Raw genomic sequence first — 21,393 nt, 5'->3', positions numbered from 1 at the left:
GCTGTCTGTCTGTCTCTTTCTACACACACATACACAGGTGCCATGCTACTATCACCATCACTACTGACAACAATACTACTACCGTGTTTCCCCCAAAATAAGACCTACCCATAAAACAAGCCCCTGCAGGATGTCTAAGTATGTGCGCAATAGAAGCCCTACCCCGAAAATAAGCCCTAGTGCTGGGCGTGGCTATGAAAATAAGCCCTAGTGCTGGGCGTGGCTATGAAAATAAGCCCTAGTGCTGGGCGTGGCTATGAAAATAAGCCCTAGTGCTGGGCGTGGCTATGAAAATAAGCCCTAGTGATGGGCGTGGCTATGAAAATAAGCCCTAGTGATGGGCGTGGCTACTCAGCGCATCTGCACGGGTTGTGCGTGTCGTCGCAGAGCGGGAAAGAAGATAAGCAGCCCTTCTCATCTCCCCCGTGAGAGTTCAAATGATTGACATGAGAGATTGGGGCCAGTGGTTCTAAAGGAAATAGAATTGCAAGACATTGAGGATGGAATTTGGGGTTTGGAGAGTGATGATGATGTTCCAGAAGAAGACGACTTCACTCTATTTGAATCAATGTAGATGGTTGTACCGTACTTAAAAAAAAAATAACACATCCCCTGAAAATAAGCTCTAGGGTGTCTTCTTGAGGAAAATAAATATAAGACCCTGTCTTATTTTCGGGGAAACACGGTAGTAATTATGGTGGCTATGGTACAGATAATGATGCTAGTTGGCATTTACTGAGTGCTACCTATGTCTCGGGCACTGGTTTAAGCACTTTACATGCTTTATCCCACCTAAAGCTTCCAACAACCCACTCAGGCAAGTGCTGCTATTTATCCCTATATTCTGGAAGAAAACGAGGCAGAAAAGTTAAAGCAGTGATGAGCAGAGTTGAGTTTGGAACCCAGCAGACCAGCCCTGGAGCCCATATTCTCAGCTACGACATGATAGGGGCACAGCTATCTGGCTGCAAATGTCAACAGAGCCGAGGCAATCCTTGGGGACCTCTCATTGTGGTGCTTCCTCCGCATGTCACCTGTTTTGTAGCACTCAGCAGAGCCCTCCACAGCCATGGCCCCTGCACTGTTGCCCAGCCAATGCACACAGTGTAGGGTAGTATAGGGGAGATGAGGAAAGGGTGAGCATGTTACAGGAGAGAAAGAAGTTCTTGGTAGTAATTTGTCAAAATCAGTATCACAGATGTAAGAAGGCATTTTGGGCTCAGGCATGAGAAATTTTTGAACTGGCTTCTTTTTTATTATTATTATTTATATTTTATTTTGTTTGAGACAGAGTCTTACTTTGTTGCCCAGGCTAGAGTGAGTGCCGTGGCATCAGCCTAGCTCACAGCAACCTTCAACTCCTGGGCTCAAGCGATCCTCCTGCCTCAGCTGGGACTGGGTAGCTGGAACTATAGGCATGTGCCACCATGCCTGGCTAATTTTTTTCCTCTATATATTATTTGGCCAATTAATTTCTTTCTATTTATAGTAGAGATGGGGTCTTGCTCTTGCTCAGGCTGGTTTCGAACTCCTGACCTCGAGCGATCCACCTGCCTCGGCCTCCCAGAGTGCTAGGATGACAGGCGTGAGCCACCGCGCCCGGCCTGAATTGGCTTCTTTACCCAGCTGGTCTTACTTGCTCAGCTTTAATGACCTGGATGGACTTCCCCCCACCTCAACAAGCTTTGGAGGACCTGCCTGGCTCTTAGATTTTTCCTTGAACTCAGATTTTCCTGGGTTCTTAGCTATCTGACAAAGGCCAGAGTTAGGGAGATGTTCTCCACGCACATATTTTTTTCAGGTAACAAATTAAAATAAAACTCCTGCTGTGTGCTGGACACTCGTGCTACTTCACAACACAGCATGAATGCCAGGTCCAGTAACATTAGTTTGCAAGCTGAGGGGTTTGTATCATTCTCCGGTAGGAGAGGATTCCATTTCTATCTGATTTTGGGTGGTGCGTAGAACAGAACTTTTCCATCAGAGAACTACTTGGATATTATTTCTCACTGATTTTGCTTGGATATTATTTCTCACTGATTTTGCAATTGGGTCATGGTATGAGATGCTAATTTTGCTCTGCAAAGAAGAGAAATCTAAATGTCAGTTCCACATTTCAAATGATAGCTTTAAAAAAAACGAACCTTTTTTTTTTTTTTTCACTCCTAGGCCTCTGCCACTAATACTACAAAAGCTGTACTATTTGTCTTAAATAATTAGCTCGAGAATTTTGGAATTTTACCCTAAAACGTGGCCAAAAGAACTGGCAAATATCACAGCAGCACCTAATGCCACAATCTGCCCACTTGAGCTTTAATGTCAACTTTTGATCACACAATTTAAATAACTTAGACTTAATTCCTGGGTGAAATTTGGGAACACTTTAATATTTAACATGAGAGGATTTGGGAAAATGTTTGAACAGGGATTACGAAGTCTTTTCTACCAGCTTAAAAAAATGCATTCAGATCTCTTCCCGGGACTTTTAAGGCGGCGTGACTAATGTTCACAGTGACCATCTCTGTCTGAGGATTTGTGGTATGTTGGTGTCATTGAATTGATAGGTCACAGTACAAAGTTGGGGGTTGGGAAAAGCCGGCTCTTTCTCACCCCCGTGTTTTCCTAAGAAGAGAGGACAAACACAAGCCTTTCGTGGAAATGTGTGATAAATGCTACTGGCAGAATGACCAGATTCCAGGTTCCAGGAAAAGCAAGGTAGAGAGGATCCTGAATTCCAGGAGCCAGTTCTGCTGAACTCTGTTGCTTCACTTGGGCTTCCAGATAAACTTTTAGTGGAGCAAAGGAAGCAGTTTCCAGGAGGGGGCAACCATCGGGAAGAGAGGAATGGGGTGGAGGGCAATCCTGGCTTGGGGTAGCTTCCTGCCTGTCATCCAATTGCTCAAAAGCATGGAAACATGCTTTGAGAAACATGCTCAAAAGCATGGAAACATGCTCAAAAGCATGGAAACATGCATGAAACTGAGAATTAGAGGACTCAGCTTTCCACTCACCAGCTGAGTGAACTTGGGTATATATCACTGAGACCCTTTGACTTGCCTAAAGTGGGAGAATCAATGTAACTCCGAGGATGGTCCGTCACAGGTCTAAATGAGAGTTTATGTGAAACTGCACGGCCAGAGCCTGGCACATTTAATAAAGGACTGATTAGTAGAGATAGTGGTCAGGATGAGGGGAGGTGAAAGTCTGGGTGAAAAATGGATCCTTGGGTTGGGATGAGGAGGAAAATGGGGACCTGTGTTTGGGAAGGTATTTTGCAAGACTGGTGGAGAGTCCAGATTCTGGTCATTGAGTGATTATGGCCAAGTCCTCTAATGTCTCTGCTTCAGCTTCCTCCTCTAAAAAACGGGAGGATAATGATAGCGTCATTCTCATAAGGTTGTTGGATGGTGAGATAGACTCTCAAATGTACAGTGCTTAGAAGAGAGTCTGGCAGACAGGGCAACCCTGTGTAAGTGGTAAGTGATAGTCATTACTACTCGGTGCGTCTACAGTATCTCCCAATTCATAACGACCACTCCACTCTCAGACTTCCTGCTTCCCACCTTCCCCCTAGGTGATATATCTTCAGCACCCATGTGTTCAATGAGACCCTCACCCTCTTTTCTACTGTGGATTGGTTGATTGCACCAAGAGTTAGCTCTTGAAGCAATCCAAGGTCCAATTCTTGGCATTGTGAATTTGCAAGGGGGTAGTGAGAAGAGGGGCCAGGGTAGAGGAAGAGGAAGATTTGAGAGGGAGGATGACTGGTGGAATGATTCTCTACTTGGCCGCACCAGAACCATGTGGAACTATGGGATAGGCATGCTTCTCCCTTGAGAAGCAAAGAAAGCTGGTTTGCAGAGAAAAAGAAAAAGATGATGAAGCTGACATGCAGAGATGGGAGGTGGATGGACAGTAGTCCTGCCCACTCTGAGGTCCCTGGTTCTTTCCTGGGTTCTGGCTACAATTCGCCCAGGGGCTCTGTGAGATCCTTCTCGATCCCAATCCCATCTTTTACATAACTTCCTTGAGTTGGTGTCTCTTATTTACAATCAAAAGCGCTCTACCCACCTTTTAATTCAGAGAACAGAGTGAATTATATATGATGGGCGAAAGCTTATCCAAGAATTTCTGGTTATGATATTTACAGGAGCTAACTCTCAGCCATCTGGGGTGAATTGCACATCTTCACTCAAATTCACTGTGATGCCGGAAATAGAAAAATCGGGGCATGCTAAAAGAAGATAAGCAGAGGTGTTTGTTTCAATATCTCTTCATGAACTAGCCAATATCTGAGATCTTGATATCTTATTTCATTTTTAGTTGATGAGATATTTTGCCATTTTCCTCGGCATTAGCCAGGCTGGTTTAGGCAAGCAGAAAATTTATTTTTCTTGGAATCCGACTAAATTGAGGGAAAAGCAGATACATAGCTAAAGCTCAGGAATAACTGGAATTAGGGACTTAAACATCCTGAGGAGTCATTGATATCTCAGTGTAGTTTCCCCACCTCTGTTTCTATCCTATGACAAGGAGTTTGTTGGCTTCTTCTTTTCCCTATGTGGACAAATTAAACATGGCTGCAGGCATCTTTCTGCCCCTGGAAGATGCAGCCCTGTTGGCCCACTGTCCACAGGTCCCAGGGAAGGGATTCATTGGTTTAGTTTGCACCAAGCATCCATTTTTAGACCAATCACTTGTGGCCAGGGCAGGCTGTGATTGGCTCCCCTTGGGAGAAGAGCTCACTTTAGAACCAACCAGCTGTGGCAGGCGGGCCACAGCATGAGAGAACATTTCGTAAGAAGAGAGTCAACTTCTAATAGAACAGGAGATAGTAGTGGACAGTTCAACTCATAGAAATCCTCCATGCCTTAAATGTTTGGGGGACCCTCCATATATTTTATAATTATTCTCCATTCCCTGTAAATAATAAGCAAGACTCACTTTAACTGCCTATTTCATTATCCAAGAAGGCTTAGTTCTAACTTGATAATATCCTACTTTACTTAGCTTCCGAACAGTTAGTGGTGTGGGCCGGGGGAGAAGGCTCTTTGATCTCCTGTTCAGACATGAGCATCTTGGCTTATTTATACCAGTTGTTCATCTGGGGTCTTTTAAAAATTAAAATTACCCTAACACAAGATTTAAATTATCATGTTGAGCCCCAAAGTAAAAAAGCAACTAAAACAAAGGTGCCATGAGCTTATTTTTGAAGTGTGTGTGTGTGTGTGTGTGATTTTATTCAGATTAGATGAATACTTATTAGCTACAAATGTAACTGTTGCCTAACACTCAGGAAAATAAACCACGTGACCTCCCTTTTGTGGATAATCCTTTAATAGGAGACATTGAGTTTACAAGAGAAGTAAACTCTAAAGGCTTATTAATGTTTACTCCCACATCAAGCAGGATTTAAAAACATAAGAACCTTTTACACTACCTTTAGCCAAATCCCTGGCTGCATACTATTTTTAGCCACCAGACTGACTTGACTATAAACTTCAAAGGTGTCCACAAAACAAGATGCAAAACATTTCAGCAAAAGTGCTTGAGCACAAACAAGAGGAGATTTTCGTGTTTCTTGGAATCTGTCTCTGGTTTCTCGTCCAGTGGGATTCCTTCCTATATGTCCAAGTCGTGAAATGCCTGGCTCTCTCCATAGAGAGAAAGGCTGGATTTATAAGCTCCACGCCACGCCCACCCTCCACTATCCTCACGTGCACTTGAGATCTGGGGCTAGAGTTGGAACAAGTAGGAGCTGGTTGTTATTTACAATGTTGATACTTTGTGGATTTTGGGGTGTTAACTGTAATTTAAAAGTATTTTAGTTAAAATCATTTATTTTGATTGCTGAGCTTCTGGGAGTCCCCTTATGTTTTGCACTTGGAGTGAGTGTCTCCGCCCAGGGCCAAGCCTGATGTCTAGACTGACTTGCACTGAGGGTCTAGCGCAGCCTCCTTGCTAATGCCTGCCATGTTCAGCCCGGATTCCCCTTCTCTATAATGAGACTGAAACTGGAATGTCCTCAGAGGGCTGTCTGTAGGATTGACTGAGATGGCGCATGGAAAGCATTTAGCACGCTTAACACAGAATCGGCCCTCAATAAATACTATCAGCATTACTGCAATTAATAATAACACAAATGGGCTAGGCGCAGTGGCTCACGCCTGTAATCTTAGCACTCTGGGAGGCCAAGGCGGGCGGATCGCTCAAGGTCAGTAGTTCGAGGCCTGCCTGAGCAAGAGTGAGACCCCCCGTCTCTACTAAAAACAGAAACAAATTAATTGGCCAACTAAGATATATATAGAAAAAATTAGCCGGGCATGGTGGCGCATGCCTGTAGTCCCAGCTACTCGGGAGGCTGAGGCAGGAGGATCGCTTGAGCCCAGGAGTTTGAGGTTGCTCTGAGCTAGGCTGACGCCACGGCACTCACTCTAGCCTGGGCAACAGAGTGAGACTCTGTCTCAAGAAAAAAAAATAATAATAACAACACAAATGGCAGGGATGGCAATCATAGCAGATAACATTTAGCTGTTGTCTGATCTCAACAATAAGAAATGATCTCAACCCTAAAGGAGTTCTATCTACCGGGAGACTCAGACACGTAAACAAATGATCCCATTCAATGATCTGCTATAACCAAAGTCCACTTTTATGGCCAGAGCACAAGGTGGGGAGGACCGACTGATCGCTAAGCTCCTAGACATGGAGTTTTAAGGCAGGCACTGAACGCTGAATAGGTGAGTTTGCTAAGCGGAGGGGACAAGAAAGGTCATTCCAGGTGGAATGGGCACCAATGGGCACAATGACATCGAGCCTGGCAGGGCTGGGCGTATTCGCAGGGAGACGTTCTCTAGACTTGGAGTGGGAGATCCTGGTGGGAAAATTGTGAGGTGTGAGGTTAATAAGGAAACAGAGAGTCTGTTGATGAAGACCCTTGAATGTCACTGTGCTTTGGGGACAATGAGGGAGTCTGCTGAAGGATTTCGAGGCTGTGCTTTGAGAGGCTCGTACGTTGAGTTTTAGAATGGCAACTGCGTGCAGGATGGACGGTGAAGGAAGGGGGTGAGACTGGAGCCAGGGATACCTGCTAGGAGGCCATGACAACACGCAGGTGCTGGGTGGGAAGAGGGCCTGGGCCACGGCACCGGGCAGGGGTGCTGGACAGCAGGGAGGCGATCCCGGCCCCACAGGGAGGAGGCAGCCCGGGGAGGCTGGGGCGGCTGAGCGAGAGTGGGGCCTGGTGGAGAGAAGGAGAGACTGTCAGCGAGTGACTCGGAGGTTGCATCCGAAGTAACCAGATATAGAACGCACGAGGAGGTGGAACTGTAGTCACGTGTGGGGTGGGAGGAAGAAGATAAGCAGCCAGATTCGGAACCTGAAATGCCCAGGGAACGTCTATTCAGTCGACGGTTGGAAATCTGAGTCTGGAGCTCAAAAGCAAGGCGAAGCCTGAGTTTGGGTTTTGCACTGGAGCGGAGAAAATGCACGTGGCACCTCGGGGAGAGCTTGGCTTGAGAGACGAGGGTGGAGGGTGCAGTCAGGGTGACTGTCCCCATCTTCCCTCCTCTCAGCTGCTCCACTTTATCTTTTGGGGGCCCTTGATCGCCAGTGCGCTTCCTGAGCGGGGGCTTCAGCTTGGTCCCCAGAAAACACCACCCCCAGAGTCCGCTTACCCTGGCTATCTGGTCTGCCATCTGGAGACGCCCATCCAGCTCCCGTCTGATCTGGGCGGCCTGCTCGTCTGGGTTGTCCAGCTGCACAAAAGCACACACATCGGGACTGTCAGTTGGGGACGCAAAAGCCAACAAAGTCCTGACTTCCCATTCCACGCCCCGCCCCCCCCAACTCCATGCGTCATGGACATATCTCACTAAAACACAGATTCTTATCGCTGAAAGACCCAGTGGGAATGAAATCCCAAGTTAATTCCAGGCGGAGCGTGACGTGGCTGGCAGTTGGGAAGAGAGACGTTGGAACAACCTTGCACAGAAACAACCCATCGCTTCCGGAATGCTGGGCAGCAGTGTTTCGAACGAGGGCCCAAGATGGCACCTCTGTCTTGGCCCAGTGAAGAAGGTGTTTACATGGCAGATGTACAAGGAAGGAGGTGGCCGTGTAACCATTAGCAATGTCAGGAGCAGACACGGGACCTGCCCTCAGTGCACACAGACTGTGGGACATTAGCCAGGCATTGCATTCTTTCTCACTGAGCCCCGAGACCTTCCCAGCCAGCCCTCCACATGGCTCCTTCCAATCAGCTGATGTTGGTGCCCAAGTTGAAACCTATTCTTATCTTCTCTGACATTAGGATATAAACATCAGAACATTCAAGAAGACTGAGGCCGGGCACTGTAGCTCACGCCTGTCATCCTAGCACTCTGGGAGGCTGAGGTGGGAGGATCGTTCAAGCTCAGGAGTTGGAAACCAGCCTGAGCAAGAGCGAGACCCCATCTCTACTAAAAAAATAGAAAGAAATTAATTGGACAACTAAAAATATATTTTAAAAAATGAGCTGGGTATGATGGTGCAAGCCTATAGTTCCAGCTACTTGGAAGGCTGAGGCAAGAGGATCGTTTGAGCCCAAGAGTTTGAGGTTGCTGTGAGTGAGGCTGACATCATGGCACTCTAGCCTGGGAAACAGAGTGAGACTCTGTCTCAGAGAAAAAAAAACACACTCAAGAATAAATAAATCTGGACAAGTTATCCCCAACTTCTCTGGTTTTAGCTTTCCATCTAAAGAATAAGGGGGTTGGTTATGAAATCTTCATCCTTTTCCCATCTTTCTATGACTCTGTGAAAGACATTAGCGAACATTTCTGTGAAGGGCCATATAATCATAACGTGAAGCTTTGAGGCCATAAGATCTCTGTTGCCATCAATCAACTCCTCCACCATAGTGCGAAAACGGCCACACATGACACGTGAGTGACCGAGAGTCACTGTGTCCCAATAAAGTTTTATTTGCAACGGGTGGCAGGCCACCGTCGGTCACTCCTGTTTTAGGAACTGAAGTTCTCTCTTTATTTCCAAGCAACCCTACCATTATCCTGCAAAGCTTTCCTGGGTCCGCCTAAAACCAGCAAGTTCTAGTTTATTCACAAAAAAGTTTAATAAGGGACAGTCGCATTCAAGTAAGATTCCTTTTTTTCCGTATATGTAAACTCACAACAAAAAGCAGCGTAAGAAATAGGTGAGTTTTCTTACTGGAACGCAATGGCTTTCATTCAATCACATATTGTCTATGGCTGTTCTCACACTACAGCGCAAGAGTTGATCCCTGGCAACTCGCATAAGAAATATGTGAGTTTTCTAAGTCCTTTTCTTCTAAAATTTATTTTTATCCAGAAGTTTTAAGCTCCCAGCTCATAAAAAAAGATTTTTACCTATACTATGCAATGACATAAAAAGTTATTTCTAATATGATGAATGCAATATAAATGACACTAGAAAATTTATAATCATACTTCTAGAGCATCATAATTAAGCTTCTTTGGTTTATTTTACAAAACACATAAAAAATCCATCTGGCTTTATGCTGTGATTTTTAGCACCCTGTTTAAGTTCAGGAATGAGCATGGCTTTACCTTCTTCTTTCCATAGTTTTAGAGAGAAGGTCTGTTTCCTAGATCGTGAAAACTAGGTCGCAACATTTGGCTACATAGTCTAAGGCAGAATTTTCCCCAAGGATGTTCTGCTGAACGTTAATACTAGATACTTCCGAAGAAAAGTTTTCGGAAGGGCTGTAGAAGAATTGTCAGACGGGTCTGGGAAAAGCCGTGTGGAAAAGGCACAAAGTCTCTGAGAAGTCCTGCAGTAAAGAAATCTGTTAGACTTGGACCAACTCAACTGTTGTTTAACCGAAACTTACATTTTTATTTTTTGCATAGTGCTCGCAGGACACCAGTTGGAGATCACGTTCCAAACAAATATAGAGAGAAGCACCCCTGACCAGTGGTCCATCCTGATCACCACTTCCCAATAGGCCCAGGTGGGAAACACAGTGTCTTCAGTGTTGATATAGCACATCTTATATTTTCCTGGTTAGAGCTGAAACCCATACTACTAAGTGAAGTATCCCAAGAATGGAAAAACAAGCACCAGATGTATTCTCCAGCAAACTGGTATTAACTGAGCAGCACCTAAGTGGACACATAGGTACTACAGTAATAGGGTATTGGGCAGGGGGGAGGGGGGAGGGGGGCGGGTATAGACATACATAATGAGTGAGATGTGCACCATCTGGGGGATGGTCATGATGGAGACTCAGACTTTTGGGGGGAGGGGGGAAATGGGCATTTCTTGAAACCTTAAAATCTGTACCCCCATAATATGCCAAAAAAAATCCAAAAAAAAAAATAATAAGTAGTGACAACAAAACAATTATATGGGGGTAAAGAAAGACAAAAATAATTAACCTTTAGGGAATAGAGGATAGTTTCATTTGGTCTGTCTCTTTTAATTAGTGTTTACTGTCTGTAGTTTCTTCTCCAGTATGTGTTCTCTTCTTCTTTTTAGTCACAGAACTTTAGGCACTGACCCTAGACCTAACTCAGGACTACATTCCCCAGCCTCCCTTGCAGCTCAGTATGCCCATATGGGTAGCTTTTGGTCAATAGAGTGTGAGCAGAAGTGATATGTACAACTTCTGGGTCATGTAATTAAAGAGGAAAGGCATGTCCTCCCTTTCTGTCTTTCGTTCTTCCTGTTAGTGAGAATATTACCATGATCACAGGACCTAGAACATTTATCTTGAAATGTGAGAGATAAAGTATGTGGTAAGCTTGGAAGGATACCAGGTAGAAGAAACTGGGTTCCTCTTGATAAGGCCTGGGACCTCTATCAACTGGAAAAATACCAATCCTGAACATCCTTCCAAAATTTTACATGAGAAGGAAATAAACCACCTTGTTCAAGTCAAAAAAAAAAAGTGAAAGGGGAAAATGCAGCCCAACAGAACCAGCCCCATGACTGAATTTCCCAGAGGCATTTGAGTTCTCCCAGCAACTGGAAATGACCAGAATGCTGGCGACAATGAGCAGGCAAGGTCAACCTTAAGCTTTATGTATCATTTCATTCATTAGTTTACCCATTCATTCATTCATTCACTCATCAGTTCTTAATGGAATGTCTTGATATGTCAAGACACTGGAACACAGAAAGGAACAAGACAGACCCAGTCCCTAATTCCTTGGAGCTTAACTCTGGTAAGAACAGAAATGATTTGGGCGTAAAGAAGAGAGGAGTAGGCCAGGCGCGATGGTTCACCCCTGTAATCCTAGCACTCTGGGAGGCCGAAGTGGAGGATCTTTTGAGCGCAGAAGTTCAAAACCAGCCTGAGCAAGAGTGAGACCCATCTCTACTAAAAATAGAAAGAAAATGAAATGGGAGAGAAACCATTAAAATGTACATTTAAGCTATATTCAAAAAATAAATAAAAATAGAGAGAAATTAATTGGCCAACTAACATATAGAGAAAAAATTAGCCGGGCATGGTGGCAAATGCCTGTAGTCCCAGCTACTTGGGAGACTGAGGCAGGAGGATCGCTTGAGCCCAGGAGTTGGAGGTTGCTGTGAGCGAGGCTGATGCCACCGCACTCACTCTAGCCTGGGCAACAAAGCCAGTCTCATGAAAAAAAAGAAGAGAGGGGTTAAGATTTACTGATTCCTGTACCAAACACCAAATACCCTACAACCCATTTTACAGCCTTTTCTAAAGAGTCCCAAAAAACAGATGCTCATATGCTTTCCTGGAAGAAAAAGGATCCCGGGGTCAGGAAATGCCGCTCCCTCCTGAGAATGTATAATAGATGCTATCGTAATCAAGACTGAGAAATTCTAGAGCAAAGAAATCTGTTTAAGGGCATTTGCCTTTTACACAACGATTCCACCAAAAAACAAATACTCCACAGAGCAGTGTGGGAAATTCCCAACGTGGAACGCCTTTATGAGGCGGGTGCCATTATTGTTCCCGCGTTGACAGACGAGGAAACTGAGTCTCGGTAAGTCGAGGAAAACGCCAAGGTTCACATAGCTGGCAGAGTGGCAGGAGCCATTCGCAACCAAGTCTGCTCTGCCTCAAATCACGACTCCTCGGCCCCGCGTCACGCTGGCTTCCTTCTTAAGTGCCTTGCTCTGATCGATCCCGACAATGAACTCACTTAGCACTCCCACTTTGTTCCTTGTAGACGCGGGCCAACTGGACACTCAGTGCCACCGCTGGGCGGCGGAGAAATGTCCACCCTCCGTCACTTGTCGCGGGTGATTGGTTTCTCTTGGGGAGGCTGCAGCAGCGCCAGATTCTTCCCTAGGACATGACAGCAATGGGCGTGTCCTCATCCTGGCTCTGGTAGCTGTGTGACCTGGAGCAAAGGGCTTAACCTCTCTGTGCTTCAGGTCTCATCTGAATCATCAAGAGAACTCTGCCCTGAGGTTGCCATAAGAATGAACTGGGACAATGGATACAAGATGCTCAGCCCAGCGCTTGGCATCCAGGAAGCCCTCCGGGAAATGTTACTTGTTAACCTGTGCTGTTATTAAAGCAGTCCACGCTGCCTGGATTTCTGACGCGGGCCACCGTGGGGCGTCAGAGGCTCAGAATAGGAGGTGCCCGATGGGCCAATGTCCCTACCCGGTGAGGGTGTGGGGTCTTGGGCTGGCCGTCTATGCAGTGGATGGGGGTGACGCGCGCAGAGGCAAATTGCCCTGGCTGTTCTGTGTCTCCCACGTCCCGCGGGGGTCGAGTCCCTTTGCTCTGCTAGACTTTAATTAGCAGGAGTGACCAGGAGGCGGACACCACTGCCTGACAGCTAATGATCTGAAGCGAGGGTGGAAAGGGACTTGCAACCAGAGCTCCCTAAAATGTCCCGGCATGATCGAGAGAGACCATCCTCGACCTCGGAGCTCGACAGCCCCACCGGACGAAATCCAAAAATATAAAGGGACATCAAGTAATTGCCTTTTCAAGTGCGGGAAAGAAAGAGCCAGGGAAAGGAGCTTCCATGGAAACGACGGTCTGTCGATCGCACTGGTCTTTCGCACGGGGGAAGGGACAGAGCAGCTGCAGGAGCCAGGCAAGGGCAGGCCTTTCACGCGGACAGCTCGTGAGGGTCCAGAAATGCCCGTGCGCATAAAGGCTGTTTGCCTAATTAGACAAATAATCTTCCCACCAGCAGAGGTCAAGCAGAGGCAGGGCTCTTGTTTTGACTTGTCAGTCAAGCAAAAGGAAACGTTTCCTTGGGCTTTTCCTTTACGGTGACGGAGAACTGAGTCGAGCACTTCTCAAGTGCAGACGGGTCTCTCCCAAGCCATCTGTTCAAGCCCGCCAGGGGCGACTCTCTCTGGCGGGGGAGTGGGGGTGGGGGTGGGGGTGGCAGGTACTCCCTCAGCAATGTGGAGACGAGAACTCAGAGCTGTGCTGCCGTAGGGCCAATTTGGACACGGCCCTGAGACCCAGCAGAGTGGAGTTGTGAGTATCTATCCTGCTGCTTAGCTGTGCAACCTCGCCAAGTCTCTCAACCTCACTGAACCTTAACTCCTTCTCCTTCTTTTTTTTTTTTTTTTTTTTTGAGACAGAGTCTCACTTTGTTGCCCAGGCTAGAGTGAGTGCCGTGGTGTCAGCCTTGCTCACGGCAACCTCCAACTCCTGGGCTCAAGCGATCCTCGTGCCTCAGCCTCCCGAGTAGCTGGGACTACAGGCATGCGCCACCATGCCCGGCTAATTTTTTCTATATATATTAGTTGGCCAATTAATTTCTTTCTATTTATAGTAGAGACAGGGTCTCACTCTTGCTCAGGCTGGTTTCAAACTCCTGACGTCGAGTGATCCTCCCGCCTCGGCCTCCCAGAGTGCTGGGATTACAGGCGTGAGCCACCTCGCCCGACTGAACCTCAACTTCTTCATCTACAATAAAGTAGAGATAATTTTTATCTTGCTTGGGTATGGAAAGGACAAAAAGAGACAAGGAATTGCATGGTGAAAGGGAAGTCAGACCAATGTGGTTCCCGATCTTGGCTTTGCAATTTCCTTACTGAAAGCGGTTAAGCATGCAATTCAATCTTTCTAAGCCTCAGTTTCCCTGTTCGTAAAACTGGGATAAGATACTTACCCAGTTTGTTCTGAGGATGACATCAGATGGTATGCATCCAAAACACCCAGCGTGGTGCTAGCACATAGTAGGTCCTATGGTTTAGCGAATAGTTTCTGGAGCTATCCCTATTTGAGAATGGGCACTCACCAGATGTTAACTCTCCTCTCGGCCTTTGTGATTTATGAAAGAAACCAGAGGGTGGCGGGGGTGCCCTGGGGTCCTTTAATGGATGTTAGGAGACTCGATTTGCCCTCAGCTGTGGGATCGTGGGCCGAAGTCATAACCTCTCTGTTCAAGTCCCTTCATCTGAGAACTGAAAAGCTCTAAGCTGTTACGTTCTAGGATTCTCTGAAAAGCCTAGATAAGCATTTCTCGAAGTCATATGCTAGGGAACGTTAGTCCTGCAGGTCTGCCACATCCTCAGTGAGAAAGCGTTCTGTGCCCACATGAAGTCTGGAAACCTGCTTCTTCTAGCCCCTCTCGCGAGAGCCGCAAGACACACTAGGGAGAAACCCACGCCAGGAAACCCCATGCAGCGCCACGCCTCCCTGACTTCTCTGCCCGTGTGTGAGACACATCCGAACACTCGAGAACACATTTTGGGATATGCTCACCTAGGGAATTTTCCTATGTGCTTCACTTTTCTCATGTTTCTGGACAGAATTTTTGCAAGGGGCATTTTTGCAAGGGAAGTGATCCACCGTGCAAATAGATCCGGATCTCAGCAAAGAGGGACCCATCTGAGGACGCTGTGTCTGACCTCTAGGATGATGATGAGATTGCCATGGGGCCCGGGTTCGGAGCCTCCTCATTAGCCTCAGAGCCCCTGGAGGATTAGCCTTGACAATGTGCCTGGGAGGCGTCCTTGGGTACCAGCTTCCCTGGGGTGGGGGACGGTGACTGACTTCTCTGTGCTCACGTGATGGAAGAACTCTCTGGACTCTTCCAAAGTCACCGTTATCACTGCCAAGGGGCAGCTTGCAGGCAAGCAAAGGAGACGTGATTCAAATATGCAGAAAATGTAAACAGGAACAGGCAGATGACTGTGTGTACTATTTGAATAATTGTTCTGCTTTCTGGAAACAAAAAAATCTATGCTACTCAGCCTCAGAGTAAATGAACCAACTTGAGCCTCAGGACTGAAATGAAAAGGATCCAGACTGGCCAGAAGCAGCCTTAGAGAGGACGTAGCGACTTCAGGCTGTGGGTCCAGATCTTGCTGGGCTCTGTGGCCTCTCCCAGCCCTGCCTCCTCCCTCCCTGCGCTCCTAGAAGTTCTCTGCTGAGGCCTTTGGAAGGATGAACCAGGGGTCCTCAAACTTTTTAAACACGGGGCCAGTTCACCATCCCTCAGATCGTTGGAGAGTGCGCACTGTGGGCCCGGGACGAGTCGGCTGCTAAGCAGGACAGGCAGCGGCGGCAAAAACACCTGGTGGGCCAGATAAATGTCCTCGGTGGCCGCATGTGGCCCACGGGCCATAGTTTGAGGACCCCCCCCCCCCTCTGGGCTAAACCTTCCTCCTGCTGCCAGGTTTTTGCATAGGCTCTTCCTCATGCCTGGAACATTCTTCCCTGCCTCTTGCTTGACTGGTAACGCCTAGAGCTTTGCAGCAAACTCTTCCTGGACCCCTCCAGACTCGGTGAATCTCTCCTGTCATATTACACACCTCTCTTTTATTAGCGCTCATCACAGTGTAATTTTACAGGTACTCATGTCATTTTTTGACGTTTACCTACTAACCCATAAGCTCCACGAGAGCCGGGTTGGGTGTGATTCTGCTCAGCTCTGTGTCCCGGGCATCTGCGTATACAGGTACTACCATGTTTCCCCGAAAATAAGACAGGGTCTTATATTTATTTTTCTTCAAGAAGACACCCGAGGGCTTATTTTCAGGGGATGTGTTATTTTTTTTAAAGTGCGGCACAACCGTCTACATTGATTCAAATAGAGTTAAGTCGTCTTCTTCTGGAACATCATCATCACTCTCCAAACCCTGAATCCCATCCTGAATGTCTTGTGACTCTATTTCCTTTAGCACCATTGGCCCCCATCTCTCCTGTCAAGCACTAGAGCTGTCATGGGGCAGATGAGAAGGGCTGCTCGTGTTCTTTCCCGCTGCACGACGACACATGGGTTGTGCAGATGCGCTGCGTAGCCACGCCCATCACTAGGGCTTATTTTCATAGCCACGCCCACCACTAGGGCTTATTGCACACATGCTTAGACATCCTGCTAGGGCTTATTTTATGGGTAGGGCTTATTTTCAGGGTAGGGCTTCTACTGTGCAAATGCTTAGAAATCCTGCCTGGGATTATTTTATGGGTAGGGCTTCTTTTCGGGGAAACACGGCACTTGTACATCATGGTGGCAAGGACAGAGTGGGCTCTCAGTACATACCTGGCGGAAGAAGAAAACGGCAGCAGGACCCAAGACAGGACTGCGTTAGTTAACTGTGTCCTGCAGAGGGAGAGCCACCTGCCCAGGGTCACACACTCATCGGCGAGAGAGCCGGGACCACATTCCCAGTCTGCCACCTTCTAGCTTGCTATGCTCAGTGGCTGCGTCCCAGAAAGTGCCATTCTTTGCAGAAACAGGTGAAGCCCACCTTGATGGCTTATAGCCGGTCATGCTCCTGATAAAGTGTCCTCAATTCTGGGCTTTGGGAGACAGAGGCAGCGGCCCCTACGAGCGGCAAATGTGAGAGCTAACCTGCTGGCCTTGGATTAGCTCAGTCTCTTCGCTTTGTTTCCTTTCTACTGCTCAGCCTGGGCCCTCCGAGTTCCCCGGGATGAGCACTGAGACGGAGGCTGCCAAGAGTCACTGCGGAGGAGGGCGGAGACGCCCCCCCAAAAGTGGTCCCCTCAGCCGGCCCGGCCCTCCTTTCATCCACAGCACCGTGGTTTTTCTTTTTCTTTTTTTTTTTTTAAATCCTCCTTCAGAGACAAACTGCTCCAGCGCATGCTGCCTTCTTGGTGCATTGCAGTCTGGAAAGTTACAGCTGGGATGGTGTCACTTCCCAGCCAGGGGACTGGGGTGCCCCCGTTTCTTCCCGTTTGAACTGCGGCTACATTATAGCACTGGGTGCCTGGCTGCTGCCTCCGCGTTCCTGCCTTCCCATCTCCTACAGCCCGTCTCCTGTCTGTCCGCCTTTAATGTGGAGGCTGAGCAGCTAGTGCGCGGGTTCGAATCCTTGCCGTTCCGCTTTAAAGCTGAGCGATCTCGGGCAAGTGACCGGACCTCTCTGAGCCTCAGCTTTTCATTTATTTCAACTCCTTTCACTCTGAAAAGGGAATGATAATGATACTACCTACTTCACACGGTTTATAAGAGATTAAATAAGACCGTGTGTGCATGACAATTAGCACAATGCTCGCCGCGTAGATGCATTTATCAAGTCGCAGCAGCCGTCAGTCTTTGGCATGGCGTAGCCTGCATGTGTTCTCCCTTACACAAATCCTGCCTCTGCAACACTTCGGAGGGAAGAACAGATTCCCCCCTTTGGGGTAGGAAGGCAAGCTTTAAAAGGTTAAGTAGTTTGCCGGTAGCTCCAGAGATAATTGGCCCTGCACAGAGAGGGTAATCCTTAGGGGGAAGCAAAGCGTGGCTGTCAGAACCAGAAAGCCTTGAGATTTAATCCTGCTTGTGCACAAACTCACTAGGGGATCAGGGCCAGGTGCCCAACCTCGCTGAGCATCTGTATCTGTAGCTCAAAAAAAAAAAAAAAAAAAAAAAAATAACCCCAGAGGACCACTGTCATGATGAGAATAAACATCTTCACACAGCAGCTGCAGGTCTATATTCGTGTGATTCTTACTGCAGGAGAATCTGATGAGATCTGTGGCCTTATAGTCCATCTGGGTCTTTGCAGAGTCTGTTCCTGAGTCATTTGTAGAAAGAACATGGAGCTTGGTGACCCATGCACCCTCGATTACATTCTGTTTTTATAATAATCACCCAAGGAGACACTCCCTGATTTGTGGAAGAGTTACAATGAGACCGTGTGTGTCTTTCTATACCATTGCTATTTCCTTCCCAAGAGAAGACCTTGAGTAGGTCAAGTTTCCATTCCGAAGGATGCACTTCTCCTTGATTGCAAAATGCAGGGGTTAGAGCCCAGCCAATGACAGCACTGCCTGCCTCTGAGTCACCAGTTTTATGCCTTTGCTGGCTTCTGGCGATGCAGTAAATATAACACAAGAGCTCCAAATGCAGCAATTCTCTGAGCAGGTAGCAAATAAATACATAAAAAAAAAAAAAAAAAAAACCCAACCAGAAAACCAATCTACTTCTTTATGATCCTGTAGTTGCTCAGCCAGTCTTTCCTCATTCCCGCCTTAGTCCTGAAATGACCTTCCCTCTCTCCTTTTTATCATTTCGGATCTGACATATCATTCAGGGTCTGGCTTCAGACCTTCTTTCTTTAAGAAGTCCTATTTGGTTACTGTGGCCAGGCATCAACTCACTTTTCTGGGCATTGCTGGCCAGCCCAATAGCTAAGCCTTTTCTGTGTTCTGTGACTTAGATCTCCCCCTTCAACACCAGGTCAGCGGTAGGGCACAGTGATTAGGGACCCAGAAGCTAGAAACAGTCACATCTGGCCTCAGATCCTTGCTCTGCCAATGGCCCGCTCTGTGACACTGGACCACATACTGAGCCCTGTACAGGTACAGCCTCCTTTGCAAAGTGGGAGTTTCAACAGCAACAATGCCAAGAGCAAAGACTCATTATGAGAGTGAAAGGAGGTGGTACTCATAAAGCACTTGGCATGATGCCTCAAATACGAGGGCTTTGCCAGGTCAAGGCTATAATTTAGTGATATTGAGTCCAGAGACTACAGGTTTTTATCCAACGTAGAGGACACAGCTGTGTTATTTTTTTAAAATAGATCATCTTAATGATCTTTACGGCTGGGGTTGGGAGATAGTCCAAGTCACCTGCAGTGTCCTAAAGACACAGGGAGCTGAAGCCATTCAAAAGAGAGCAGGCATCGCCTTACTGGGTGGGAGCGTAGCGGCCAATGCCAATGCCAAAGCCAATGCCAAAGCCCAGGGTAAAGAGGAAGCAGGTGTTTTTGTCAAGAGAGGATGCTGGGTCTAGGCTTGGTCTACCCTTTCATAGCTGTGCAGCCACCTCCTAAGTATCTGTTGAATCCATCTATTGTGTTTGTTCACTTCCCTGGGCCAGGCTACCATAGTCTCCACCCTGGACCACTGATTCCGCCTGCATCCTCTCTCTTGCTATGCTCAGATGCAGCAGTTCTCCAGCCCGGCTGGACATTAGAATTTTCAGAGAGACAAAAAAGGCAACCCTGCTGTCAAAGCTACATACTCAGATCAACTAAATCAGACATTCTAGGTTGAGGCCCAGGTAGCAGTATTCTCTCCTCTTCCTCTTCCTCTTCCTCTTCCTCTTCCTCTTTCTCTTTCTCTTTCTCTTTCTCTTTCTCTTTCTCTTTCTCTTTCTCTTTCTCTTTCTCTTTCTCTCTCTCTCTCTCTCTCTCTCTCTCTCTCTCTCTCTCTCTCTCTCTCTCTCCTCTTCCTATTCCTATTCCTCTCTCTCTTTCTCTCCCTCTCTCTCGTTCCAATGTGCATCAAAGATTGAGAACCTCTACCAAAATCCAGTGGCTCCCGAAGTTTGGTGCCCATAAGAATCAATCAGAGAACCTGTTAAAACACAGAATCCTGGGCCTCCCCAGCCCCGCAGAGTTTTGATTCAGTAGGTCCGGGGTGAGAGCAAAGGATTTGGCTTTCTAAGCAGCTCCTGGGTGATGCTGATGCTGTGAACCGCCTTGAGGAGCAAGGATCTAACTCAGGGTCTGCAAAGCAGCCTGCTTATCCTTTTTGCAAGATGCATTTGCCCATGTTGCTGTCCTGCTTAAGGAGATCCATTTTCCTTGGCGGTAAGAGTCCAAGATTCCCATCAAAGCTTCAGGACCTACAGCCATCTGGCTCCTACACAGCTTTCCAACCTCATCTCCTGTGACTCTGTCTTGCCATCCAGGCTGGAGCCATTTTGTATTTCTTCTAGGTTCTCAAACATGGCATATGCTTGCTTGGACCCCTGGCCAATGTGCATGCTCTCTTCCACTCCTCTGTCACCTTGGTCTGGCTAACACTAAATCATTAATCCAAGGTCCAGCCTCAATGTCGCTTCCTTAGGGACCTTCTTGGTCTCAGCCAAGGTCACCTCCTAAAGGCTGCCCCAGAACCCCGAACCTCCTCTTTTATCACCCCCATTGCATTTGCATGCTTCATGTTTTCTGCAAGACTGTGAATGCCTCGAGTTCGTTATAAAAGTCTCCAGTGACCGATGCCTGGCAAGTAAGAAAGAAATAGTTGCATAAATTTGAGATGGAGATGATAATATCTACTTATCAGGGATGTTTTGATGAGTTAGTGACATGTTTACCCGATCACTTAGTGTAGTGTCTTCTGACACTTAGTAAGTAGGTGCTTCCACCATGACCTAAATGGAAATCTGAATGTAAATCGTTTAAACTCATTAAATTCTTGTTGAATGAATAAAGTATGTAAGTGAAGAAGGGACAGAGAATAATTGACTAAAGTGGTGTGAATAACAGAGGCGTGAATCAATTAAACTCCGTGAGTCTCGGTTTCCTCATCTGGAAATAGGGAATATTAATGCTCAACTCACCATTTTAAAAGTATTCATTCAATGCCTGCTTTGTTCCAAGAATTGTGCTACTATCTCTGAAAACCAGAACTTGCTGACTTCCGGGATTCTTTCAAAAACAAAACAAGGTTTTTCCCCCCCAAATTAGTAAAGTATTACACACATGTAAATAATTATTTTCATTGTCATTAGTTTTTGAATGTAGTTTTCACTAATTTCTGAAATTCTGTTCAGGCAGATGATCTGCTGGGAAATGGTCATTTGTTCAAAACGAGCCAGAGGTGATTCTATTCTCTGGAGATTTGGACATGAATATTATAGGAAATAAAATGCCTTTTTGTGCGGTTGAATAATTCTGCTCTTTAAGCAGCATCGAGTCATGGTGAAAAGCAATTTATAAATGGCAAAAATAATGCACTTAACGGGAGATCCAGAAAACACCCAATGATGCCTAAAATACCTCTAATAAAATTGAATGCTTTTGCTAAATATGCCTGCTCCTTATTTGAAGGGAAAGAGAACTTCATTTTCAAATATTGAGAACACAGTACGTAAAAGTTGCTCTCAAGGTCAAGACGAAATTGAGTTTTCCAGCTTCTGCAATTATGGCTTCAGTAAACGTGTACGTGCATGTGTGTGTGTGTTTGTGTGTGTGTAAGACAGTTCTCAA

At 46.7% G+C, this 21,393-nt stretch overlaps 1 protein-coding gene across 5 annotated transcripts in view; it reads right to left on the bottom strand.

Moving 5' to 3' along the window:
- CADPS (calcium dependent secretion activator) overlaps window positions 1–21,393 on the bottom strand; it is a 483,222-nt gene that overhangs the window by 261,795 nt on the left and 200,034 nt on the right. For all 5 annotated transcript variants that reach the window (XM_075998810.1, XM_075998808.1, XM_020284645.2 and 2 more), the window contains exon 4: window positions 7,677–7,757. In XM_075998810.1, coding sequence (XP_075854925.1) covers window positions 7,677–7,757 — 81 coding nt within the window. The remainder of the gene's footprint in view (window positions 1–7,676; window positions 7,758–21,393) is intronic.

Source organism: Microcebus murinus, chromosome 30 (assembly GCF_040939455.1).
Source record: "Microcebus murinus isolate Inina chromosome 30, M.murinus_Inina_mat1.0, whole genome shotgun sequence".
NCBI lineage: Eukaryota > Metazoa > Chordata > Mammalia > Primates > Cheirogaleidae > Microcebus > Microcebus murinus.
Note: the sequence above shows the minus strand (reverse complement) of the source record. Positions and strands in the feature narration are given on the sequence as shown.